We start from the raw sequence: 18,563 nt of genomic DNA, 5'->3' as shown, positions 1-18,563 counted from the left end.
TATTAAAAGTGGACGATGCGCTTATTTATATATTATTTTAGGCCATTTTTTGTTACATTATGTCATGTTTATACGCTTCAGCTAATAAAAATGTTTTAATATCCAACAAAATAATGTTATTTCTGTTGCATATTACAGCACTGAAAAATACATCATATGTACGTTTTATGTATGTTTTACATAAATACATATGAAATAAACAAAGAATTATTAACAATTTGAAGCTGATCAAATCTATATTGATGTAATGGACAAACTACAGAATACTTCACCCAGCAGATAATCGGAATTGAAGCTATCAATATTGCCACAGTCTACACAGCTGCAGGTGAAAAAATCCAAAGAATCGTAACAGCACAAAGGTGATTACTACTTTAGGAGTAAATAAAATCGAATTTATTAATGTAAACCAACAAGTAGGAAACATGAGTCACATTTATATCCAGGATCCAAACCAATCAGAAGATGCAACACCGGATCTGGAGTCCTACACGGGCTTTGGCAACTCCGCTGCCGAGGCCTTCATTCAGAACTTGGCTGGAATGGTTAATCAGGGGGATGTGGAGACGATGATACGAGCGCAGAAGCAAATGTAAGTATTGTACAATATTGATTATTAAGAGACTGTATTATCTTGAACATCCCCCTTTCAGGCTACAGCGTTTCGAGAAAACCAATGAGATGCTGCTCAATTGCAATGCCCTGTCCCAGAGCCGTTTGAAAAACGCCAATGACGATTTCAAGCGTCACGTAAAGTGTCTCAACGAAATGAAAAAGGATCTGGACCATATATTTCGGAAGATCAGAGTTATTAAACAGAAGCTGCAGCAGCAGTATCCCGCCATATACGCAGACGTCCAGCCACAACGGAGCAGTCTTGCTGAGGAGGCTGAAGACGATACCGACTCGTGCGCCAAGAATCCTGTGGACACGGTGGCGCCGACTGTGAAGGCCTCGACATCCACCAGTGCCCCGGGGCCCAAGAAAAGCGAAGCGACTATTGAGTATGTTCAGATGGAGGAGGCTGTAGACAACGGGACCGTAGAGATTGAAAACGAACTCATTAAGCGGGTCTGTTCCGTGGAGACTGCGAATCCGAATGATTCTTCCGATTGTACATCAGAGGACACAGGCTAAACACTTTATTTTTACGCTTAAATTACTTTAAATGCCCGAGGGGGCATTCGATTTAGATAATACAAATCATAACTTAAAATATAATCTGATACTTATACTGCTTTGGTACCTTTGAGATTATTACCCGACCATCGTAGCTCAAAGATGCAAAAATCCATGGGTCTACGTTGCTCCATTCGGCGCAGTACACGGAGTCCTCGTGTTGGTCAAAGGTCTGAAGTAGACCATCCGACAGCACTTTGTGCCGCTCCTCAGTTTCCCTGCCGCCAAAGTGCGCCTCATCTAGGCCAGCCTGGGCGTGTGTCTCTGAGCTAACAGAGCCCGCGCACGTCAGGAGGACCTTGCAATCACTGGAACTGGATAGGACCAGTTGGTCGTGGAATGTATTAAAGCGTACCGACCACACCCAGTGGGAGTGATCGCTTCGCTCAAAAACTGGCGCCTTGGGCATACGGCAGTCCCATATCCTGAGGTAGCCATCGTCCCCGCCGGTCACTAGATGGCACTGCTTGCTCGGATTGCAGTCCAAGTCGCGCACCATCTGACTGTGGGCATCGCTTATGCTCCACGCGCAATGCTGTGTGTCGCGCACATCGTATGCACTTAGGCTACAGTCATGCAAGGCGAGGAACTGGTGGCCCTGGTGATGATGCGACCATTTGCCGGTGGTAAAGGGCACCGTGTGCTTGGCACTTCCTGTGCTGGTCACTGGCACATCGGCTACCACGCGGGTCGAGGCTTCTGCGCGCTGCATAACCGCCACTTTGTTGTCCACCACGCAGGCCAATGTCTGCTCCTGGCTGGGATGAAATTCGATGGTTTTGACGCGTTCGCCAAAGGCTTCGGTGGCTAAAACTTCCACTTGCCCCCAAGGAAGGTATTCCGATTTCAGTTCCTGGCCGTCTGGCAGGCTCAAATCCTCCGGTAGCGTTAAAAGTGCTGCATGAGCCTGCACCTGTGACCCCTTTTGGACATTATAGACAGATGCCAGCAGGCGGGAGTCATGTGGGCAACTGTTTAGCTTCCAAACCTCGCCGAGTGCATGCTCAAACACCTGTTGAGTAAACATTGTTTGGATTGGTTAAATGCGATTTAAATATGTATTTGGTTACCTTGGCCTGTATGGAACCCTGCTCCTCGTCGTAGGAGATCAAATGCAACTGATTGGTGGGCTTCAAGGAGTTTGTGGCAATAAAAAAGCAAACCTCATTGCTTTCGCCGTACTGGGGCGTGAGGGCACGAGCCTGCAACTCCAGCCCGTAGATCAGGCTGTTTTCATCCATTGCCAGCAGCTAATTTTGCTGATTTGATTATATGTAAATAATACACATTGCATCTACATATTTACATATAATACGTATGTAAGCAACGAGTAGTATGTGTTGTCACAGCTGTCACTCGTCCGATTGACTGATAATACAACCCTGTGCACGCCCAAACCAACACTGTCATCTACTGTACTGTTTTAAAGTCATCTATCGCACACATATAAAAGTGAAAAAAAGGGAAAAATATAAACTGAAATTGAAAAAAAAGCGTGTACTGGGCCTGTTATTAAATTGATTTTGAAGTATAATCTGTAGAGCAAATTATTAAATACACATTGCAACGTGATGGCACAGAACATCAGCCCCGAACAGAGCGGAGGAGCTGGAGGCACCAAACATACCGATGACTCGATGCCAGTGAAAGACAATCATGCCGTGAGCAAAAGGTAAGGCGCCAACTCTTTCTATGAAAATGCAGTGATGCCACTGACCAGGCGATCCTCTCCTATGCTTCGTATAGACTGCAGAAGGAACTTATGAACCTGATGTTGGCCAGCGAGAGGGGAATTTCCGCCTTTCCGGACGGCGAGAACATCTTCAAGTGGGTCGGCACCATTGATGGACCCTTGAACACTGTCTACGCCGGACAGACGTATCGACTGTCTCTGGACTTTCCCAACTCGTATCCGTATGCGGCGCCAGTGGTGAAATTCCTGACATCGTGCTTTCATCCCAACGTCGATTTGCAAGGATCCATTTGTCTGGACATTCTGAAAGATAAGTGGTCGGCCCTGTATGATGTACGCACTATACTGTTGTCCATACAGTCGCTGCTAGGAGAGCCAAACAACGAGAGTCCACTGAATGCGCAGGCCGCGATGATGTGGAGCGACCAGAAGGAGTACAAAAAATACTTGGACGGCTTCTACGAGAAACACAAGGACACCTAAACAGATATCCGTCACAATGGTTGTGGCGCCACGTAGCGGTCCAGCACTGGGCTCGCTACCTCTCATCCTATGCTCATATTGCGGCGTATTTATTTACATATAGTGCAAGCGACTCCTCCATTCATCTCCCACTCTGACCAAACGAAAATCCCAACCCCACCCCACCCCCACATCACCAAACCGCCACGCACCACACCACCTCCACATAGTTTATGATGATTTTTGGCAAATGTGCATTGTCATTGTAAGAGACAGACAGAACAAAACAGATAATCGGATAATCTTTATTATACTTTTTTTTGAAACAAATTACTGAATTATGAATGTAATGGTAATCACGTATTTTAAATCTGTCCGTTTAAGCTTAAGCATAAATTTTAGTTAATTGTTTTTATACATGATTTTGAGATATGCCAGCATCATAGCAGATCAATCGATGCCACCCGACTTACATATTGTATTCGATTTGGTCTATGCGACATTGCTGCGCCGGCCATGAAGTGAATGTTAGCTAATTTTAAAGAACGACTCTCCCGAAAACACCTACTCACTCATCGAGCAAGTATTTCTCACTAATATTCTATGCAGCAGGCCTTTATATCCCATCTACCTAAATGTAATAATAAATTTATAGTAATTCGAAACATTGTAACTACTAGTTGAGTTGGCTTGAAAGATATTGAGAACCACCATAAATAAAACAACAAAATACTAACTACTTATTCCTTAGCGATCCGAGCTGAGGATTGATCCTGTTTGCGCTGTGCTGGTAGTCGTATGCTTTTTTTGGTGTACCGCCAGGGCCGCTCGAGTACGGAAGATGCGGCCGCATTTATTGCACCGCAATAGACTCTTGCTGCTGGTATGCCGTCGCTGCAGGTGATCCACCATGTTTTGCTTCGTGTAGAAGCGTTGGCCACAGAACTGGCATACATGACGGCGCTCATCCATGCTCCTGTGCACCCATTCGTGGCGTGCAAGGTGCGCCTTTCGCGCATACGATTTCCCACACCTGTCGCACATGTGCATTGAGGCTGTCGCCTGCTTCTGTACACTTTTGTGCTCCCTCTTGAAGTGGTAGTTCAGACTGCGCGAAGCACTGTATACCTTATCGCACATGGGACACGGATAGGTTATACTCTGAGCGGAGTGCTTCTCGCGGAGGTGTGATTCTAGGAGATTTGCTCGTGCGAAGCTCTTGCCGCAGTGTACGCACGTGTGAGGACTTATCCCGTCGTGCTTCTTCATGTGGGCCTCGAGCGATGAGATTTTGTAGAATCCCCGATTGCATTTACTGCAGTTGAGCGTGTATCTCAGTCCCTGCTTGCGTTGCCCGGGCACATTTTGTCGTGACGATATGGGAATCTTCTCCTTTCCCAGTGTTTTCTTTGCAGCTTCATCCTCAATAATATACACTTCCTCCTGAAATTAAAGAGATATTGTATGTATGAGTTCATTTATCCGATTCATTGAAATCTAAGTTCTTTCCAATGACCATGACATGTCTGATGATTGTACCACTATTGTGTGCGTGCCCCCATATCGGACTTAATTAACAATTTTCACGCACTGACCCCCCTAACGGTGTGTTATCAGCAATCTTGCCTAATCTTATCATTTTTGGTGGATCGATAAAGAGACTGGGAGGGAGATTTACTCATCTTAAAACCTATGTACAAGCTGTTCAATGCCATTTCCTTATGTAAATGATAAGCCCAAAGGTTGGTTTGGCAATAATTACAACTATCTATTTAATATCACGCTCTTGAGTACCTTAACTTGTGGGAGCACATTGAACTCGGGATACAACAAGAGGTAAAGCTGCCTGTGCTTGATATTGCAGTTTCTGCTGAAGAAGTCTTTCCAAATCCAGATCTTATAGACTCCAAAAGCAGGGTGCTCGATGTGTGTACCTATTTTTGTGAAGCCTAAGTGAATAACCTGCCCTCTTTTTGATAGTAAGTTATCTCATAGCTGATTCGCTTTCACCTACAATCAAAAATATAGTCCCTCACACGCCAGCGTTTGGATGGTGTGGTTTACGAATGCCTTCCCTGGCACCAAGCAACCAATCTACTAAGCAGTGATTGTGATTAGATTGGAGCACACAAACCCCTTAATATCGAACACCATACATGCACATACATATATGCATGTCTGAATATGTATAGCCTTTGATGTATACAAAACTCACAATATCTTCGATTGATTCTGTGGCTGTCAGCGTTTCCGGACCCCCAAAGACCTCGTCATTGCACGGAATGCCTTCCGAAAGGGTCTCATATTCTGGCAGAACCGAACCGGTGTTGGTTACAGCGTGCTCCTCGATGGAATTATGGACGGAATCCTGAGAGTTTACCACCGCCAGAAGCTTCTCAAAGTTCCTGGAGGACTCTTCGCACATGCGTTGAAAGTCGTGGAATTTCTGCACCAACTGGTAGCAACATTCACAGATACTTTTCAGCACCAGCTGCTGCGGTACCAGTTGTTCCTCTTCCTTCATCTGAAGGTCTATGTCTGGGTCGCCTCCGGTGCAGGAGAAGTATTTGGTGGCCAAGCCCTTCTCGCTGCATAGGTCGTAGGACACATCCTCGGGTCGAAGTAGCACCAGGCAGGCCCGGCATAGCTGCATCTTGCTCGAATCCGTTCTAGTTCCTGCGGCGGTAGTGGAGTCCGCAACTGCACGACGCGCGCGAAGTTTTTCTTTTGATTCAAACATCGTCGACTACGGCGCACACACGGTGCCGACGGCATGGAATAAATTGAAATCAATTATCACAATTTACAGTAATGCTGCAGTTTCGTATCCAGAGAGCGGACGGACCCACACAATAACATGAATGCCAGAGACGCAGAGACACAGACAGAGACGGAGACAGAGCCCCCACCACCACCTGAGCCCACGCTCTGGGGCTTTGACTATGCGGGACATTGAAAGCTGCCAGAAAAAGCTGGCTGATAGATAAGCTCTGTTCAATCTCAGTCAGTCGCGGAAGCTTCCCGCCTTTACGGTTATTTAAAAAGGCGTTGGGCGCACTTTTTGAATTTGAGAGCAGTCCACCAATCAAAACAACCAAAGACAAAACTTATCAGCGAAAAGTCTCATCAGGCACACGGCATCTATTTTGTCTTTGCATTCTAAGGCATTCTATTTTTCAGCTGTCGCTTGGTTGACAGCTGCCCGGGCGAAACTTTCCTATCACCTATTAGTCGAGAATGCTTTTATTTGTGTATTATCCGCACAAAGTTGTTACAAATATTTAAATAAACAAATATTTTAAATTAAATTACGGGCAAGTCGTCCTTTCTGCAAAGTTGCCATCAAATCATGGACAGGCGTGGACCGATCATAAATGGTACTTAAAAGTATGTATGTAAGTATATTTCTGTGTGTGAGGCCCTCTTCTCTCGGTTTATATAAATAATTTGGAGTTATCCGTAAGCGTATTTATATACTATCCATTGTCATTGCCGATCCCAGTGTCACGGATGTGGCCACCGACGAAATTGTCTCCATGGACACATTCAACTTGTGTTTGAACGCCTGCAGTGTATCCAAGTGGTAGATCCTTTGTGAGCCAGTAGTAGACGACTTAGCGTCAAGAGCCAGTGTGTACAGGTTGATGTCGCCACTGTTTGCCAGCAACGTAGACATGTAGTGGGGCAAGTAGACGCGCTGCAGGTCCGATGATTCGGTGAGCTCAGAGTTGATGTCGGTGTCGGCAAGTTCCTTGCTGAAGGATCGATGGAGGCGTACAATCTGCACGCACTGGTTGTGGGATATGAAGAGAAAGGGTTCGCGGTACACAAATCCCGTCGGGGCGTAGACCCAGCTCAAGTCGTAGGGGCGCGAGCGACAGCCGAACTCATCCACGAACACGCCGTACTCGGCGAAACACAGGAGGTATTCCTGCCGTGAAATGCGCACAGCCATGAGGGGCTGCCAATTGGCGGTGTTCTGCATTGACTTATTCGCCAGGTCGACAAACACATCGGCCGAATAATTGTCCAGATCGATCTCGTAGAACATGTCCGAGCTGACAATGGCAGAGTGGCGCGTAAAGAAGATCGAGGTGACCGCAGTGTTCGTGTCGAGAGCACGCACGGGGTTGAATTTGTGCAAATTATGTTCGTACTTCAAGATGACAATGCGAGTGGATGTGGCCGCTATGGCCACAGAGTCCAGGGCATTCTCCGCCTCGTTGGAAATCAAAACTAGCTTCCACTTCTCATCGGCCTTTCGGTTGGCAAGCGGCAGCTCTATGGCCGAGGTCTCGAGCACGGGTCTGTGACACGCACTGGAACTCTGGCAGCGCGACTTCAGTTGTCGATAGTCGCACTGAATCAGCTTCTCCGCGACCGTTCCCACTATGATGGCCTTGGCCAGGCGTTTGCAGATCGACATGCAGCTCACGGACTCGATGCCAGCAATGTGGAGCAGTCGCTGCGTGTCCACATGGTAGGCATACAGACCGGTGCTGCAGCCCAGCAGCAGTAGTTGCTGCTCCGCCACCTCAAAGGCGCAGTTTACTTCCAGATTTTTCCCGTGCTCTTGATCCCCTTGGGCATCCGAGCTGTACACTAGCTTGCCAATGTACTCCCCGCTGCCGACGTTGTCTGAACTAGTGCTATCCACGCTCTCGAGGCTGCTGCTGCCCACAGATGGGGCAACACTGATTGCGTCAGCCCCTGACGGGGCACTAGGCTTCGGGGCTCCGCATTCGCCTTGTACGTTCGTGCGGCACTTGCGATGGGCCGCGTCCTTGCACTCCTTGCAGCGCCAGTAAGCCGAGCCGGCGATAATGCTCTGCTTGCACGCCACACAGTCCGGAGCACCTGTCTTTGATTCCTGTAGTGCCTGCTCGAAGCGGTGCCAGCGGGACTGCTGCTGCTGCTGACCCACAGTCTGTTTTTGGTGCGAATCCTTCTCTGCTGTGGTGGTGATCTCTATCTGGCTTTTGGTACGTTTCAGGGACGACACCTGCTTGCGGGGGGAGCGTGGAGTGACGGCGATGCTGACAGGCCTCTGCTTGAGCTGATCTCCCGACGACTTGAGTGGCGAGCGAAGCGTGGCAGTTCCTACAACATCATCAAAAAGTAATGATTATAAGAATAAAGACTTAAGAAAGGATATAGGACCCACCATTGAGCTTCTCAAGTTGCTCCTTCAACATGGCCGAGTTCTTTTGTTCGCGGCGTAGTTCTTCGCGCAGGGTGCGATAGAGAATGGAAGATTCCACATCATTGGAGGAGATGTTCTCCTTGTTGCCATGACTCGTGCCAAACAGCTTGTCCGCCAGGGTTTTCTTCTTCTTGGTGGACAGGTCTTCTACTTTGAGCTGCAATTCAATTCAGAGATTAAGTTAGGGAAGGATCTTTCCAGGGAGATCTTTCTGGGGACCCACCTGCAAGTAATCGATCAACTTCTTCTGCTGTTCCAGCGTGACCTGTGTCTTGATGTCACGGTCCCTATAAAACTGTTTCTTTTCGGCCATCGTGTCGTTCAGCTCATCGATCTCCGTATGCAGCTCCGCCTGAGCGGTCTGCAGCTCGGCTATCTCGGCCTGTAGGTTGCGCACCTCCTCTTTCTTGTGGAAGAGCTCGCTGAGGATGCGTGCGTTTTCCTCCTTCAAGTTGAGCAATTCGCGCTCGCAGTCGGCGCTCTGTGCCAGGTAGTTCGAGTTCTGGCCATCCAAAACGTCCACCCGCTCTTGTGTGGCGAACAGAACGTTTGTCTGCTCGACCAGTTGGCCCTGTTGGGCGACCATCTTCTTGTGCTGCTCCATTAGATTCTGCTTCAGTTCCTTCAACTCCGAGGAGAGCACTTGGGCTCGCTGCTCGGCCAGCCGCTTGCCGGCCTCTATTCCCGGCAGCTCTTGGCGCAGCTTCGTTAGCTGGTCGTTTCGCTCTCGCAGTTGCACGTGGCAAGCGTCCAGCTGGGTCTGCTGCGACTTGTTGCGATCCTGCTCGGTCTTCAGCATGGTCTCTACCTCGGTCAACTGGTTATCCGTCACGCTGCAGGCATGCTTCAGCCTCTGGAAGTTCTCCGTCATCGCCTTCAGCTCTCGCTGCAGGCTGTGGCTCGATTCAGTCGCGGCAGTGCTGTTTTCACGCTCCTCTTGCAGCTGACGCTGCATGCTCTTCTGCTCCAACATGACGCCGTCGAAGCGCAGCTGCATTTGCTGTAGCTTCTGCCGCAGGCCAGTCTCCTGCTGCTCGAGTTTGTGCACGTTGGCCAGGTGCTCGATTATTTCCGACTTGCACTTCATGCGCTCCTGCTCGGCCTTCTCCCACAGGCGATGTTCCTTCATGACATCCCGCTTGGCAGCAGCCAGTTCCTGCTTCAACTCCTCGATGCGTGACTCTCGCTGGCGCGTCTCTTCCTGTGAGGATTTGAGCATGCGCTGCGACTCCTCTTGGCCACTCTGGGCCTTCTTAATGCGATCCTCTGTCAGCTCCATGCGGCGCGCCAATAGTTTCTTCTCCGCCACGGCTTCCTCAAGCTGCTTTTCCACTTTCCACAGTGAGAGGTTAGCCGCTCGCGCTGCCTGACGTTCAACAATCATTAGCTCTCGTACGGCCGCCAGCTTGTCTTCAAGTTTTTCATAGTGACAAAGGCTTTGGTTTTGCTCGCTGAAGCGCTCCAGCATCTGCTCCAGTTTGGTGACAAGAGTTTGGAGTTGATCGGCACGGACCTTCTGCTGGCTTTCGCCCTCTTTGGCGGCCACCAGCTGGTCTTCAATGGCATTCAGTTCGGTTAAAGACCCAGGCGCTGTGTTGTAAGGGGAAGCATTAGAGGCCAGAGAGGATTCGGCCATGTGGCAGCGGCATTCGGCGACCTGTAGTTCGCGCTCCAAGCGCTGGCACTCGGCCTTCGCTTCATGAGTTTCGTTCTCCTTCTGCCTCAGCTGCGACTCGAGTTTTGCCTTCGTCGCATGCAGCTCATTATTCGAGGCTATCTCGTGGTTGAGACGTCTCAATAAGTCCTCGATGTTGCGCTCTGTGGCGTGCTTGGCCTCTTGGGTCAATTTTCCAGAGCTAATCGATTCGTCCAGCTCCGTGCGAATTCCCTGCATCTCCAATGTCAAGCGGCGGTGCGAGTCCTGCGACTCGCGTATCTTGTTGCGCAGATCCAACAGCTTCTGCTCGTAGGACTCGGCCATCTGGCTCTTTTGCTGCTCGTGCCCGGCATCGGCCTTGATGGTCTGCTCCTTCAGCTGCTTAAGCATATCCTTGTAGTTCTGCAGCTTGGCGGTCAGATGCTTGCATTCGTCGCTCTTGGCAACAAACTCGAGCTCACGGGCATCCATTTTCTGCAGTGTGGAGGCCAACTCCTGCTTTTTCTCGGCCAGTTGCTTTTCGTAGCGCTGCTCCGAGGATATCTTTGCCTCTTCGTACTTTTGCCGATTCAGCCGCAGCAGGTCCGTGATTGTGGACTCCTTTTTGGACCACATTTCCTCATCCACTTTGGCCGAGCTCTGGAGGGTCTTGATTTGTGTCTTGCAATTGGCCAACTCCATTGTCTTGTCCTTGATTATTTGCTGTAGCTTCTTGATTTCCATTTTGGCGTCCAGCACCACCTCCGACTTGTTGTCCGTTTTCTTGAGCGACTGCTGGGCCCGCAAGAGATCCTGCTTCAGCATTGAGATCTCAGTCTCTCGCGACTTGAGCCTTTGCTGCAGGTCCTTGAGCTTTTCCTGCAATTTGTTGGCACGCGCCTCGTCGACGGAATCGCAATTTGGCGTCTTGTCCATATGCACAAAGCTGTAGCCCAAAAACGGCAGATCCTTGCCACTAAAATCATGCGACTTCATGTTCGTAGTGAGGGACTTTTTGCCCAGCGGATCCCTGCGGGACTTGAGTCGCGTGACATCCTCAAAATTGGATGTATCATCGTCCGACTTGATGGTTGGGATAATGGGCGGCACCTGAGAGCGCATACAATTCCATTGAATATCGTCAAAGAAGGCATGTGTTTTGATGCGATCGTAGGACAGACGCTTCGATGGGTTCGTGACCAACGACTCGATCAGATCCCTGTAGTTCTTCGAGACCTTTAGCTCGCTGGGAAAGTTGATCAGCTCCTTCAGGTGGCTCTCCTCGCAGTGGGAGAGTATCTTTGAGTAGGTCTCGTGCACATTGTCCTCGTGGAACGGCGTCGTTTCGCAAAGCAACTCATAGCCAATGATGCCCATGGACCAGTAATCGCAGCTGACCTAAGGGGGGAATGGAATAGAATGTTCCAGTATGAATATCTTTGGCCAAACACTGAACACTGAAGAGCACTCTTCAGGTCTGCGAACATACAGCCGCACTCACATCATGCATCGACTTTGTTAGTTTGTAAGTGGAGATGGTCTGCAGCAGCTCCGGAGCTATGTAATCCGGCGTACCCACGGGCGAAAGGCTGAGCACATGCCCGTCTCGGTCTAGGGCAGCCGCATTGCCGAAATCAGCCAGCTTAATGTGCCCAAAGCGATCAATCAGTATATTTTCCGGCTTAATATCGCGATGCACATATCCCATTTCGTGGAGTGTGTGCAGGGCCAGAGTCAGTTCAGCGAGATAGAAGCGCGCAAGGTCCTCGTCAAAGGGTCCGTGGCGAGACATCAGGCTGAGTAAATCTCCGCCAGGCATATATTCCATGATCAGATACAAATTATCGTTGTCCTGTGAATTTTTCCAACTCGATCAAGTAATAGTTTCACGTAAAAACCAAGCAAAACTCACCTGGAAAGCGTACTGCAAATTTATCAGCCACTCAGAGTTGCGCGCCGACATAATGTCGCGCTCGTCCTTCACATGGGAAGTGGTCACAACAGACTTTTTAATCTTCTTCATGGCGTAGATGTCGGACGTCTGACGCTCCACCACAAGATGCACATTCCCGAAATATCCCTGGCCAATAAGCGCCTTGATGGTGAAGTCATCCGCATTGACGCGCAGTTTGCGAGTCTTTTCGACAATGGGGCGGACTAAATGTGGAATAGTAATATATATATAGTGGAACGGCCAGCATAGCGACTCATGCAGTAGCATACGTACACTTATTCACAAACTCGGAAATGTTGCGGTCGCGCTTCTTCAGGGCATCCTTGTCGCATTCATTGTATAGCAAGCAGAATGCGTCGAGCAAGCCTTCGCGGGATACCGCCTCGGCAACAGCTGCACTTGTGGTGCTCACAGGCAAAATACTTCTTCGGGAACCGCCGCTAGAGCCTGCTGGCTTCTGGGTGACGCCAACTCCTTTGCCAAGTATTAAATTATTTAGGCGCGTCGTGCGGACGCTAATGGGATCGCGCTTGGGTGGCATATTGACATAAGACAGTTCACTGATTCTACACAAAATAATTGATTTATTTTCACATAAATACGAAAAGAAATATCTAGATTTCCTGTGAATTTTCAGTTTGAGAAGTTTTGAATGAAAAAATGCTGTAGCGCCGAGCAGTGTGTCCGACCCTCAAAAATATATCGAAATATACCGTCTCATTTTAAAAATATACCGTAAATATACTGACGAATTCAAGTTCTATTTTGCATATTCCTCGTTTTTGATATTCCGTGGAATATTCTCAGCTATATAGCACATTTAGCCATGTCCACATAATTTAATACGATTCATGAATCATTTTTCTACTTAACTGGCTTATTCTCAATACTTGCTTTTATTGCATGTTGCGCAAAAAAAGGTTTTAGCGAAGAAGGTCGAACAAATGAAACGTAATAAAACGTAAGAGAAAAATCGTTCCAATTGATTAATTTCTTTATTCCGTTGAATAATGCTGCCTAACTAAAACCTTTAGCTTTGCCCATATAGTTTCAGGCCATTAATGAATAAATTTTCTTGAGGTAAATGGCGGAAAATTTTAACGATTGTAAAGTTTGAATGAAAAGTAGCGCCGAGGGAAGCCAAACACAGGGCTGCATAGCCACTCGCAGTGTTGCTTTGAAACCGATAAAGAAATGGTCCGCAGGAAATGTATATAGGAATAAATTATAAGGAAAAAATGTTGCTATTTATTATTTGGTTAGTTGTTTTGTAAATGAAATGATAAACAAAAAACTTAAATATATTTACTCGTTGATAACTAACGCACACTTTCCAACACTGGACATTGCATGCGAGTTGTGCAGCTCGCCCGACTTCTTTCCACTTTCGACGGGTAGGTTTTTGCAGACGGAAGGTGAAAAGATTTTCTGCATAGAAAATTGCAAATTGTAACATCTACAACCGTGTGTGCTGCACAAAAGACATTTAAAAGTAGTTTGCACAATAGTGCACAAGCGCAGGCACGTATTGCAATTGTGGATAGACAGTTTTTAACCGTAAAATCAGCGCTGGAACTGGAAAGTAATTGTGTGCTTGCCAACGTCGAAGGCTGTGGGAGCAGGAAAGGTTGGAACCGTCGAGAAATCGTTGTGGTCGCGCTCGCTATAATTGTTTGCTTTTGCCCGATATTCGTGGAAATAGAGATACGCGCGCTGTTGGCAAACATTTATATATACACACAGCTTTATTATTTTCTCGGAAAGTTTGGAGTCTTTTTTTTTTGATCATTTTGTAACGTGAGTGTGGGTGACTAAGTAGAGCAACATGAGTGGGGGATTGCCGGAGTTGGGCTCGAAAATCAGCCTAATTTCGAAGGCGGACATCAGGTATGAGGGCCGCTTGTACACGGTGGATCCGCAGGAGTGCACCATTGCTCTCTCAAGTGGTAAGTAGTGCCCAAATCTCCCATCCTTTTAATTCCATAATTTTCGTTACAATTCATATTCTATTCGCCATAATGTGCACCGAAATTCCTTATAAAAAAAACCGTTCTTCGAAGTAGTGGCCGAGGAGCGAAAAGAAAATGGTTTCTTTCAATTTCCTCTTTCTTTTCCACACCTTTTCGTTATGTGGTGTTGCTTTTGTTATTTTTTTTACAGTAATTTCCTTCCCTTACCGTCGCTCAGAGAGTGTTGTAGGCGGCGGACTATTACTCTGGATTCTTTCTCTCTCTCTCTCGCTGGCACTCTCTCACTTATGCTTTTTGTTTGTCATGTTGGCGCTCAGATGCTGTCGCCTGCACAGAGAAACGAAACGGCTGTTTGGCCTCTTTTTCGTCTCGCCTGTTGTTGTACAGTGTTGCTTTTGCATTTTACATGAGAACGAGCGGGCACATACACACACACACAAGTCCATATGCAAGCTCTTTGTGGCGAACCGAACGAACCGAACCGAACTTTGTTTGCAAAAACAAATTCAATGTGTATGTATGCACCTATGTGTGTCTGCATATTTCCATTCCTTCGCAGAACATTTTGGCGCCAGTTAACGGGACTCCTGCAGCTCCCGTTATTAATGTCAGTGACACTGCACTGAAACGAAGAAGAACGGGAAAGCATATATAAACGCACACACACACACACACACCCACAATGTAATAGCATGCGTTTTTATGCTTCCCTTTGTTGAGGTTAAATAGGAAATAATGAGGTTTAACCTTAAACAATCTTGATTCTTTAATTTATGTATACTTTCTCTATTTTGTTTAGTGCGATCCTTCGGCACAGAAGACCGTGACACACAGTTCCAGATCGCGCCGCAGTCGCAGATCTACGACTACATTCTCTTTCGGGGCTCGGACATTAAGGATATTCGCGTCGTCAACAATCACACGCTGCCGCACCACAATGATCCGGCGATTATGCAAGCCCACCTGCAGAATGGCCCGCCCCAAGTCATGCCGCAGCACTTTCCCATGCCGAATTCCATGAACGCACCGCCTCAGCAGCAGCAACAGCAACATGGCGCCCCGTCCATGGGTGGATCCAGCGGAGGTCCGGCTCCTGGTGCCCCAGGTGCCAGCTATGGCAACGGCAATCCATTTGGCAATCTGGGTGCTCCCAACCTAGGAATGGTGGGCAATTCAGGCGGCGGCTCTTTGGCGCCCGGTGCTGGAGCACCAGGCGGAGGACCCTTCATGCACATTGGCGGCAATCAGCAACAGCAGCAGCCAAAGCCCCAGCAGCAGCAGAAGCAATCAAGTAAGTTATCGGTTTTAAACGTTCGGAATGCCTTTTGGTCTGCATGCATGCCCAATGTTTATTAAATGCGGAATTCAGATTGTGGATAGCTTCAAGCGGGTATCCACTTGTGCTGTTCGCTTCCCATGTAAAATTCAAACATCAACTAACACACACTGCCTGCACATGTACTCGTCTCGGTGGTCTATATGTGAAGTTTCCGTTTTAGACATGCTTGCCGGCGCCTCACGATCGACGACGCCCATTAGCCTGATCGTCAGTCCTACGGCGGAGCTGACCCAACAGCAGCAGTTGCATCAGCAGCAGCAGAGCGCCGCCCAGGGAATGAGGGATGGTATGGCGCGCGATGCTGGTCATAAGCGTCAGAACCATCAGCAACAACAGCAGCAGCAACAGTCCCAGCAGCAGCAGCGTGGCGGACCCAACAATATGCAGCCCCAGCAGCAGCAGCAGCAGCGGAACACCAACGACTTCTACCACCAGCAGCGGGATCGTCGCGATTCTGGCCGTCAAATGGACAACAACTACAGTAACAATTACAATAACAATCAACGAAACAATCGCGGCGGCGGAAACGGCATGCAGCAACAGCGTGGCGGCGTCGGCGGTGGAGCTGGCGGTGGAGGAGGTAACGGCGGCGGTGGCCAAAACGCGTGGAATATGCATCGCGGCGGTCCACAGAACTCTAACAATATGAACAATATGTCGCGTAACCGTGGCATGGGATCCCGAGGCCCAATGCGACCAAATCAGGTATGGATATAGCATGGCATGTCCATCCTCCCCCCCCCCAAACAGACAAGGGAGTAACATTTCTCCTTGGTATCATGCAGGGCTATCGTCCGAACTCAGCCAACCAGAACAAACCTCGTAACAAGATCAAGTTTGAGGGCGACTTTGATTTCGAGCAGGCCAACAATAAATTCGAAGAGCTGCGCACCCAACTGGCCAAGCTCAAGGTGGCCGATGAGGCAGCCAACAAGACGGCAACAGCAACTACTGATCCAACAACAGCAGGAGCAGCAGTAGCAACAGCAACAACAGCAGCTCCAACCAATGAACCACAGGTATGAATGCACTCTTAAATCGTATGGGTTTATGTGACGTGTCATGTATTCCTTGTTTCTCTTTAGTTGAATGGTGAGACCGACAAGAAGGACGATTCTGGCAATGAGACCGGCGCTGGTGAGCATGAGCCCGAGGATGAGGATGTTCATGTGGGCTACGACAAAACCAAGTCATTCTTCGACAACATCTCTTGCGAGGCTGCTCAGGATCGCAAGGGCAAGAAGAATGATTGGCGCCAGGAGCGCAAATTGAATACCGAGACATTTGGGGTTGGATCCACACGTCGCGGCAGGTAAGTGCCACCCAACCACCACAAAGATGCTACTTTTGCACGTCGCTGACTGCTCACTGTCTTTGTTTCTTGCTGGACTATAGCTATCGCGGACGAAACCATTACTACAACAACAACAATGGAATGGGCGGAGGCGCTGGTGCTGGTAGTGGCATGAACACGGGCTACGGCGGTGCGCCCGGCTATAATCGCAACAACTATCGCATGGGAGGTGGCGGAAACTACCGGAACCGTAGTAACAACCGGAACAGCAACAACAACGGCAACCGGGGCCAGCCGCAGCAACAGCTAAACCCAATGCCCAATGGCAACGTGAGCGCAGCCGCAGCGATCAAGGCAGCCAACAATGCAGCAGCAGCAGCAGCAGGAGGCGCTGGTGCCAATAATGTGGATGCCCCTGCAACAGCCGCAGCGACAAAGTCAGCAACGTCCCTCATGCCGGAGCAAAAGCAACAGGTGGCGGCAGTCTGTAAGTGATACACTTGTAAGGAATCTGTAAGGATCAATTGGAAAACATGAAATCCCCCTCTTTTGCAGCACAATAATGTCGCCAATCGCAGAATCGCAAGAACAGTGGGCGGCGTCGTCCACTTTAAATACGAAAAACGAAAGCAACTATCCTACTCATTGAAAAGGCTACAAAACAAAGCAAAAACTATTCGAAAGCAACCCAATCAACCGAAACCGACCGATCGATGACACACACACACACACACACAGGCTCTTATAATCAGGAATTTCGAGATACGGATCTAACGGCATAAATATATATTGTATAATTTTACTTAGTGTTAAAATCTTCTCACGACGTCCTGCGCGCACTATGCCCGCCAACCACCGTGCTGCAGCACATTGCGCGATGTAATGCTTGAATGATTGAAGGCGCGAAGGAAGAGGAAGGCGTGCCAGCCGGCCATCAGTTAGGTTTTTTGTGTAAATGGCAGGTTGTTGTAACACTCTGAACACCCTAACCTAAGCCTGTTTAGCCAAGCGGAGAAACAGAATCCACGGCACAGAGTGATCCTCTGATAACACGCGCATGCACACACCTCCGTATAATTAGTAATAGATGTGAAAGATAATGTAGACTTAAGGTATGAGAGGATCTGCAAAACGAAACACAAACAAACAAACAAAACACACACACACAAGCAAAATACTAATTAGAACACACTGCGAGTCGAAATAATGAAATAAATGGAAAAAAAAAACATACAAGATACAAGTAATCCATGGAATTCCCAGCTTAAGTAAAAGCTAAGTTCACATTTTTCAATTGGATACGAAAAAGAGAAAAAAAAAACCAAAACCCTTAACCCTTAAATCGTAACCCTTATTGTAATACTGTATTCTTTGTGGGGCGTAAAACAGAAAACAGCGACAGACTTGAAACGTTTTACTAGCATTTAATCTATGATTTAAGACCATTTTAAAGATGAACATGAAAAATAAAATCAGCAATGCGTATTGCAAATTGTATTAAAAGCACAATTTCCGAAATGTTGGCAGCAGCAGAATTCTGTAAAAGTTTCCAATTATTTCAAAAATCATTCAAAGAGAAACCGAAAACCAGTGGTAGAGAAGAAACGATACGATACGTAGGATCTCGGGTTGCAAGCTTGCATTGGAATTTATGTAACTTAATATTTGAAAACAGTCTCAGTAGTGTTTTGTTCTTGGTGTAGAAGTAGCAGAGCAGCCAAGATTACTTTGTGATTTACTGACGGTTTTGGGCTTAATGCAGGTTAATGCAGAGAAACCGTTCAAGTGAAATAACATTCTGCATGCTTCATCGTTTAAGAGACCCATGATATA

General features: G+C 47.9%; 6 protein-coding genes across 10 annotated transcripts; 3 read left to right on the top strand and 3 right to left on the bottom strand.

Moving 5' to 3' along the window:
- Window positions 1-135: 135 nt before the first annotated feature.
- Window positions 136-1,232, top strand: LOC108151338 (kxDL motif-containing protein CG10681). 2 transcript variants are annotated; one of them, XM_017279894.2, is made up of 3 exons: window positions 136-362; window positions 447-592; window positions 654-1,232. In XM_017279894.2, exons 2-3 carry the CDS (start codon window positions 543-545, stop codon window positions 1,135-1,137), a joined length of 534 nt encoding a protein of 177 aa, XP_017135383.1. In that variant the 5' UTR covers window positions 136-362; window positions 447-542; the 3' UTR covers window positions 1,138-1,232. The 2 variants fall into 2 exon arrangements, with proteins under 2 accessions (XP_017135383.1, XP_017135381.1); XM_017279892.2 differs by having other exon boundaries at window positions 421-592.
- Window positions 1,120-2,497, bottom strand: LOC108151335 (EARP-interacting protein homolog). The gene is made up of 2 exons (XM_017279888.2): window positions 2,250-2,497; window positions 1,120-2,191 (listed from the first exon to the last, which is right to left on the bottom strand). Exons 1-2 carry the CDS (start codon window positions 2,418-2,420, stop codon window positions 1,211-1,213), a joined length of 1,152 nt encoding a protein of 383 aa, XP_017135377.1. The 5' UTR covers window positions 2,421-2,497; the 3' UTR covers window positions 1,120-1,210.
- An 82-nt stretch (window positions 2,498-2,579) lies between these two features.
- LOC108151339 (ubiquitin-conjugating enzyme E2 C) lies at window positions 2,580-4,070 on the top strand. Its single transcript, XM_017279895.2, has 2 exons — window positions 2,580-2,851; window positions 2,926-4,070. Exons 1-2 carry the CDS (start codon window positions 2,751-2,753, stop codon window positions 3,353-3,355), a joined length of 531 nt encoding a protein of 176 aa, XP_017135384.1. The 5' UTR covers window positions 2,580-2,750; the 3' UTR covers window positions 3,356-4,070.
- On the bottom strand, window positions 3,626-6,251 carry LOC108151334 (zinc finger protein 771). The gene is made up of 2 exons (XM_017279887.2): window positions 5,550-6,251; window positions 3,626-4,777 (listed from the first exon to the last, which is right to left on the bottom strand). Exons 1-2 carry the CDS (start codon window positions 6,072-6,074, stop codon window positions 4,082-4,084), a joined length of 1,221 nt encoding a protein of 406 aa, XP_017135376.1. The 5' UTR covers window positions 6,075-6,251; the 3' UTR covers window positions 3,626-4,081.
- A 308-nt stretch (window positions 6,252-6,559) lies between these two features.
- Window positions 6,560-12,810, bottom strand: LOC108151333 (citron Rho-interacting kinase). Of its 2 annotated transcripts, none has more exons than XM_017279885.2 (6): window positions 12,401-12,810; window positions 12,086-12,330; window positions 11,663-12,025; window positions 8,761-11,571; window positions 8,499-8,694; window positions 6,560-8,434 (listed from the first exon to the last, which is right to left on the bottom strand). In XM_017279885.2, exons 1-6 carry the CDS (start codon window positions 12,666-12,668, stop codon window positions 6,804-6,806), a joined length of 5,514 nt encoding a protein of 1,837 aa, XP_017135374.1. In that variant the 5' UTR covers window positions 12,669-12,810; the 3' UTR covers window positions 6,560-6,803. The 2 variants fall into 2 exon arrangements, with proteins under 2 accessions (XP_017135374.1, XP_017135375.1); XM_017279886.2 differs by having other exon boundaries at window positions 11,675-12,025.
- Window positions 12,811-13,489: 679 nt separating this feature from the next.
- LOC108151369 (protein LSM14 homolog B-A) lies at window positions 13,490-18,260 on the top strand. 3 transcript variants are annotated; one of them, XM_017279930.2, is made up of 7 exons: window positions 13,490-14,073; window positions 14,897-15,388; window positions 15,585-16,141; window positions 16,222-16,455; window positions 16,522-16,748; window positions 16,832-17,217; window positions 17,286-18,260. In XM_017279930.2, exons 1-7 carry the CDS (start codon window positions 13,953-13,955, stop codon window positions 17,291-17,293), a joined length of 2,025 nt encoding a protein of 674 aa, XP_017135419.1. In that variant the 5' UTR covers window positions 13,490-13,952; the 3' UTR covers window positions 17,294-18,260. The 3 variants fall into 3 exon arrangements, with proteins under 3 accessions (XP_017135419.1, XP_033242350.1, XP_033242349.1); XM_033386459.1 differs by lacking the exon at window positions 17,286-18,260 and having other exon boundaries at window positions 15,597-16,141; window positions 16,832-17,225; XM_033386458.1 differs by lacking the exon at window positions 17,286-18,260 and having other exon boundaries at window positions 16,832-17,225.
- The last annotated feature ends 303 nt before the right edge of the window (window positions 18,261-18,563 follow it).

Source organism: Drosophila miranda, chromosome XR (assembly GCF_003369915.1).
Source record: "Drosophila miranda strain MSH22 chromosome XR, D.miranda_PacBio2.1, whole genome shotgun sequence".
NCBI lineage: Eukaryota > Metazoa > Arthropoda > Insecta > Diptera > Drosophilidae > Drosophila > Drosophila miranda.
Note: the sequence above shows the minus strand (reverse complement) of the source record. Positions and strands in the feature narration are given on the sequence as shown.

Bases quoted from the DNA above. Each gene is read 5' to 3' on its own strand.
- LOC108151338 (XM_017279892.2), top strand. From the start codon at position 426: ATGAGTCACATTTATATCCAGGATCCAAACCAATCAGAAGATGCAACA. The intron at 593-653 runs GTAAGTATTGTA...TCCCCCTTTCAG, and splicing joins ATACGAGCGCAGAAGCAAAT to GCTACAGCGTTTCGAGAAAA.
- LOC108151335 (XM_017279888.2), bottom strand. From the start codon at position 2,420: ATGGATGAAAACAGCCTGATCTACGGGCTGGAGTTGCAGGCTCGTGCC. The intron at 2,192-2,249 runs GTAACCAAATAC...TTTACTCAACAG, and splicing joins AGGGTTCCATACAGGCCAAG to GTGTTTGAGCATGCACTCGG.
- LOC108151339 (XM_017279895.2), top strand. From the start codon at position 2,751: ATGGCACAGAACATCAGCCCCGAACAGAGCGGAGGAGCTGGAGGCACC. The intron at 2,852-2,925 runs GTAAGGCGCCAA...TGCTTCGTATAG, and splicing joins AATCATGCCGTGAGCAAAAG to ACTGCAGAAGGAACTTATGA.
- LOC108151334 (XM_017279887.2), bottom strand. From the start codon at position 6,074: ATGTTTGAATCAAAAGAAAAACTTCGCGCGCGTCGTGCAGTTGCGGAC. The intron at 4,778-5,549 runs GTGAGTTTTGTA...CTTTAATTTCAG, and splicing joins CAGAATCAATCGAAGATATT to GAGGAAGTGTATATTATTGA.
- LOC108151333 (XM_017279885.2), bottom strand. From the start codon at position 12,668: ATGCCACCCAAGCGCGATCCCATTAGCGTCCGCACGACGCGCCTAAAT. The intron at 12,331-12,400 runs GTACGTATGCTA...TTCCACATTTAG, and splicing joins TTCCGAGTTTGTGAATAAGT to TCCGCCCCATTGTCGAAAAG. The intron at 11,572-11,662 runs GTATGTTCGCAG...TTCCCCCCTTAG, and splicing joins TGCATGATGTGAGTGCGGCT to GTCAGCTGCGATTACTGGTC.
- LOC108151369 (XM_017279930.2), top strand. From the start codon at position 13,953: ATGAGTGGGGGATTGCCGGAGTTGGGCTCGAAAATCAGCCTAATTTCG. The intron at 15,389-15,584 runs GTAAGTTATCGG...CTATATGTGAAG, and splicing joins GCAGCAGCAGAAGCAATCAA to TTTCCGTTTTAGACATGCTT. The intron at 16,749-16,831 runs GTAAGTGCCACC...GCTGGACTATAG, and splicing joins GGATCCACACGTCGCGGCAG to CTATCGCGGACGAAACCATT.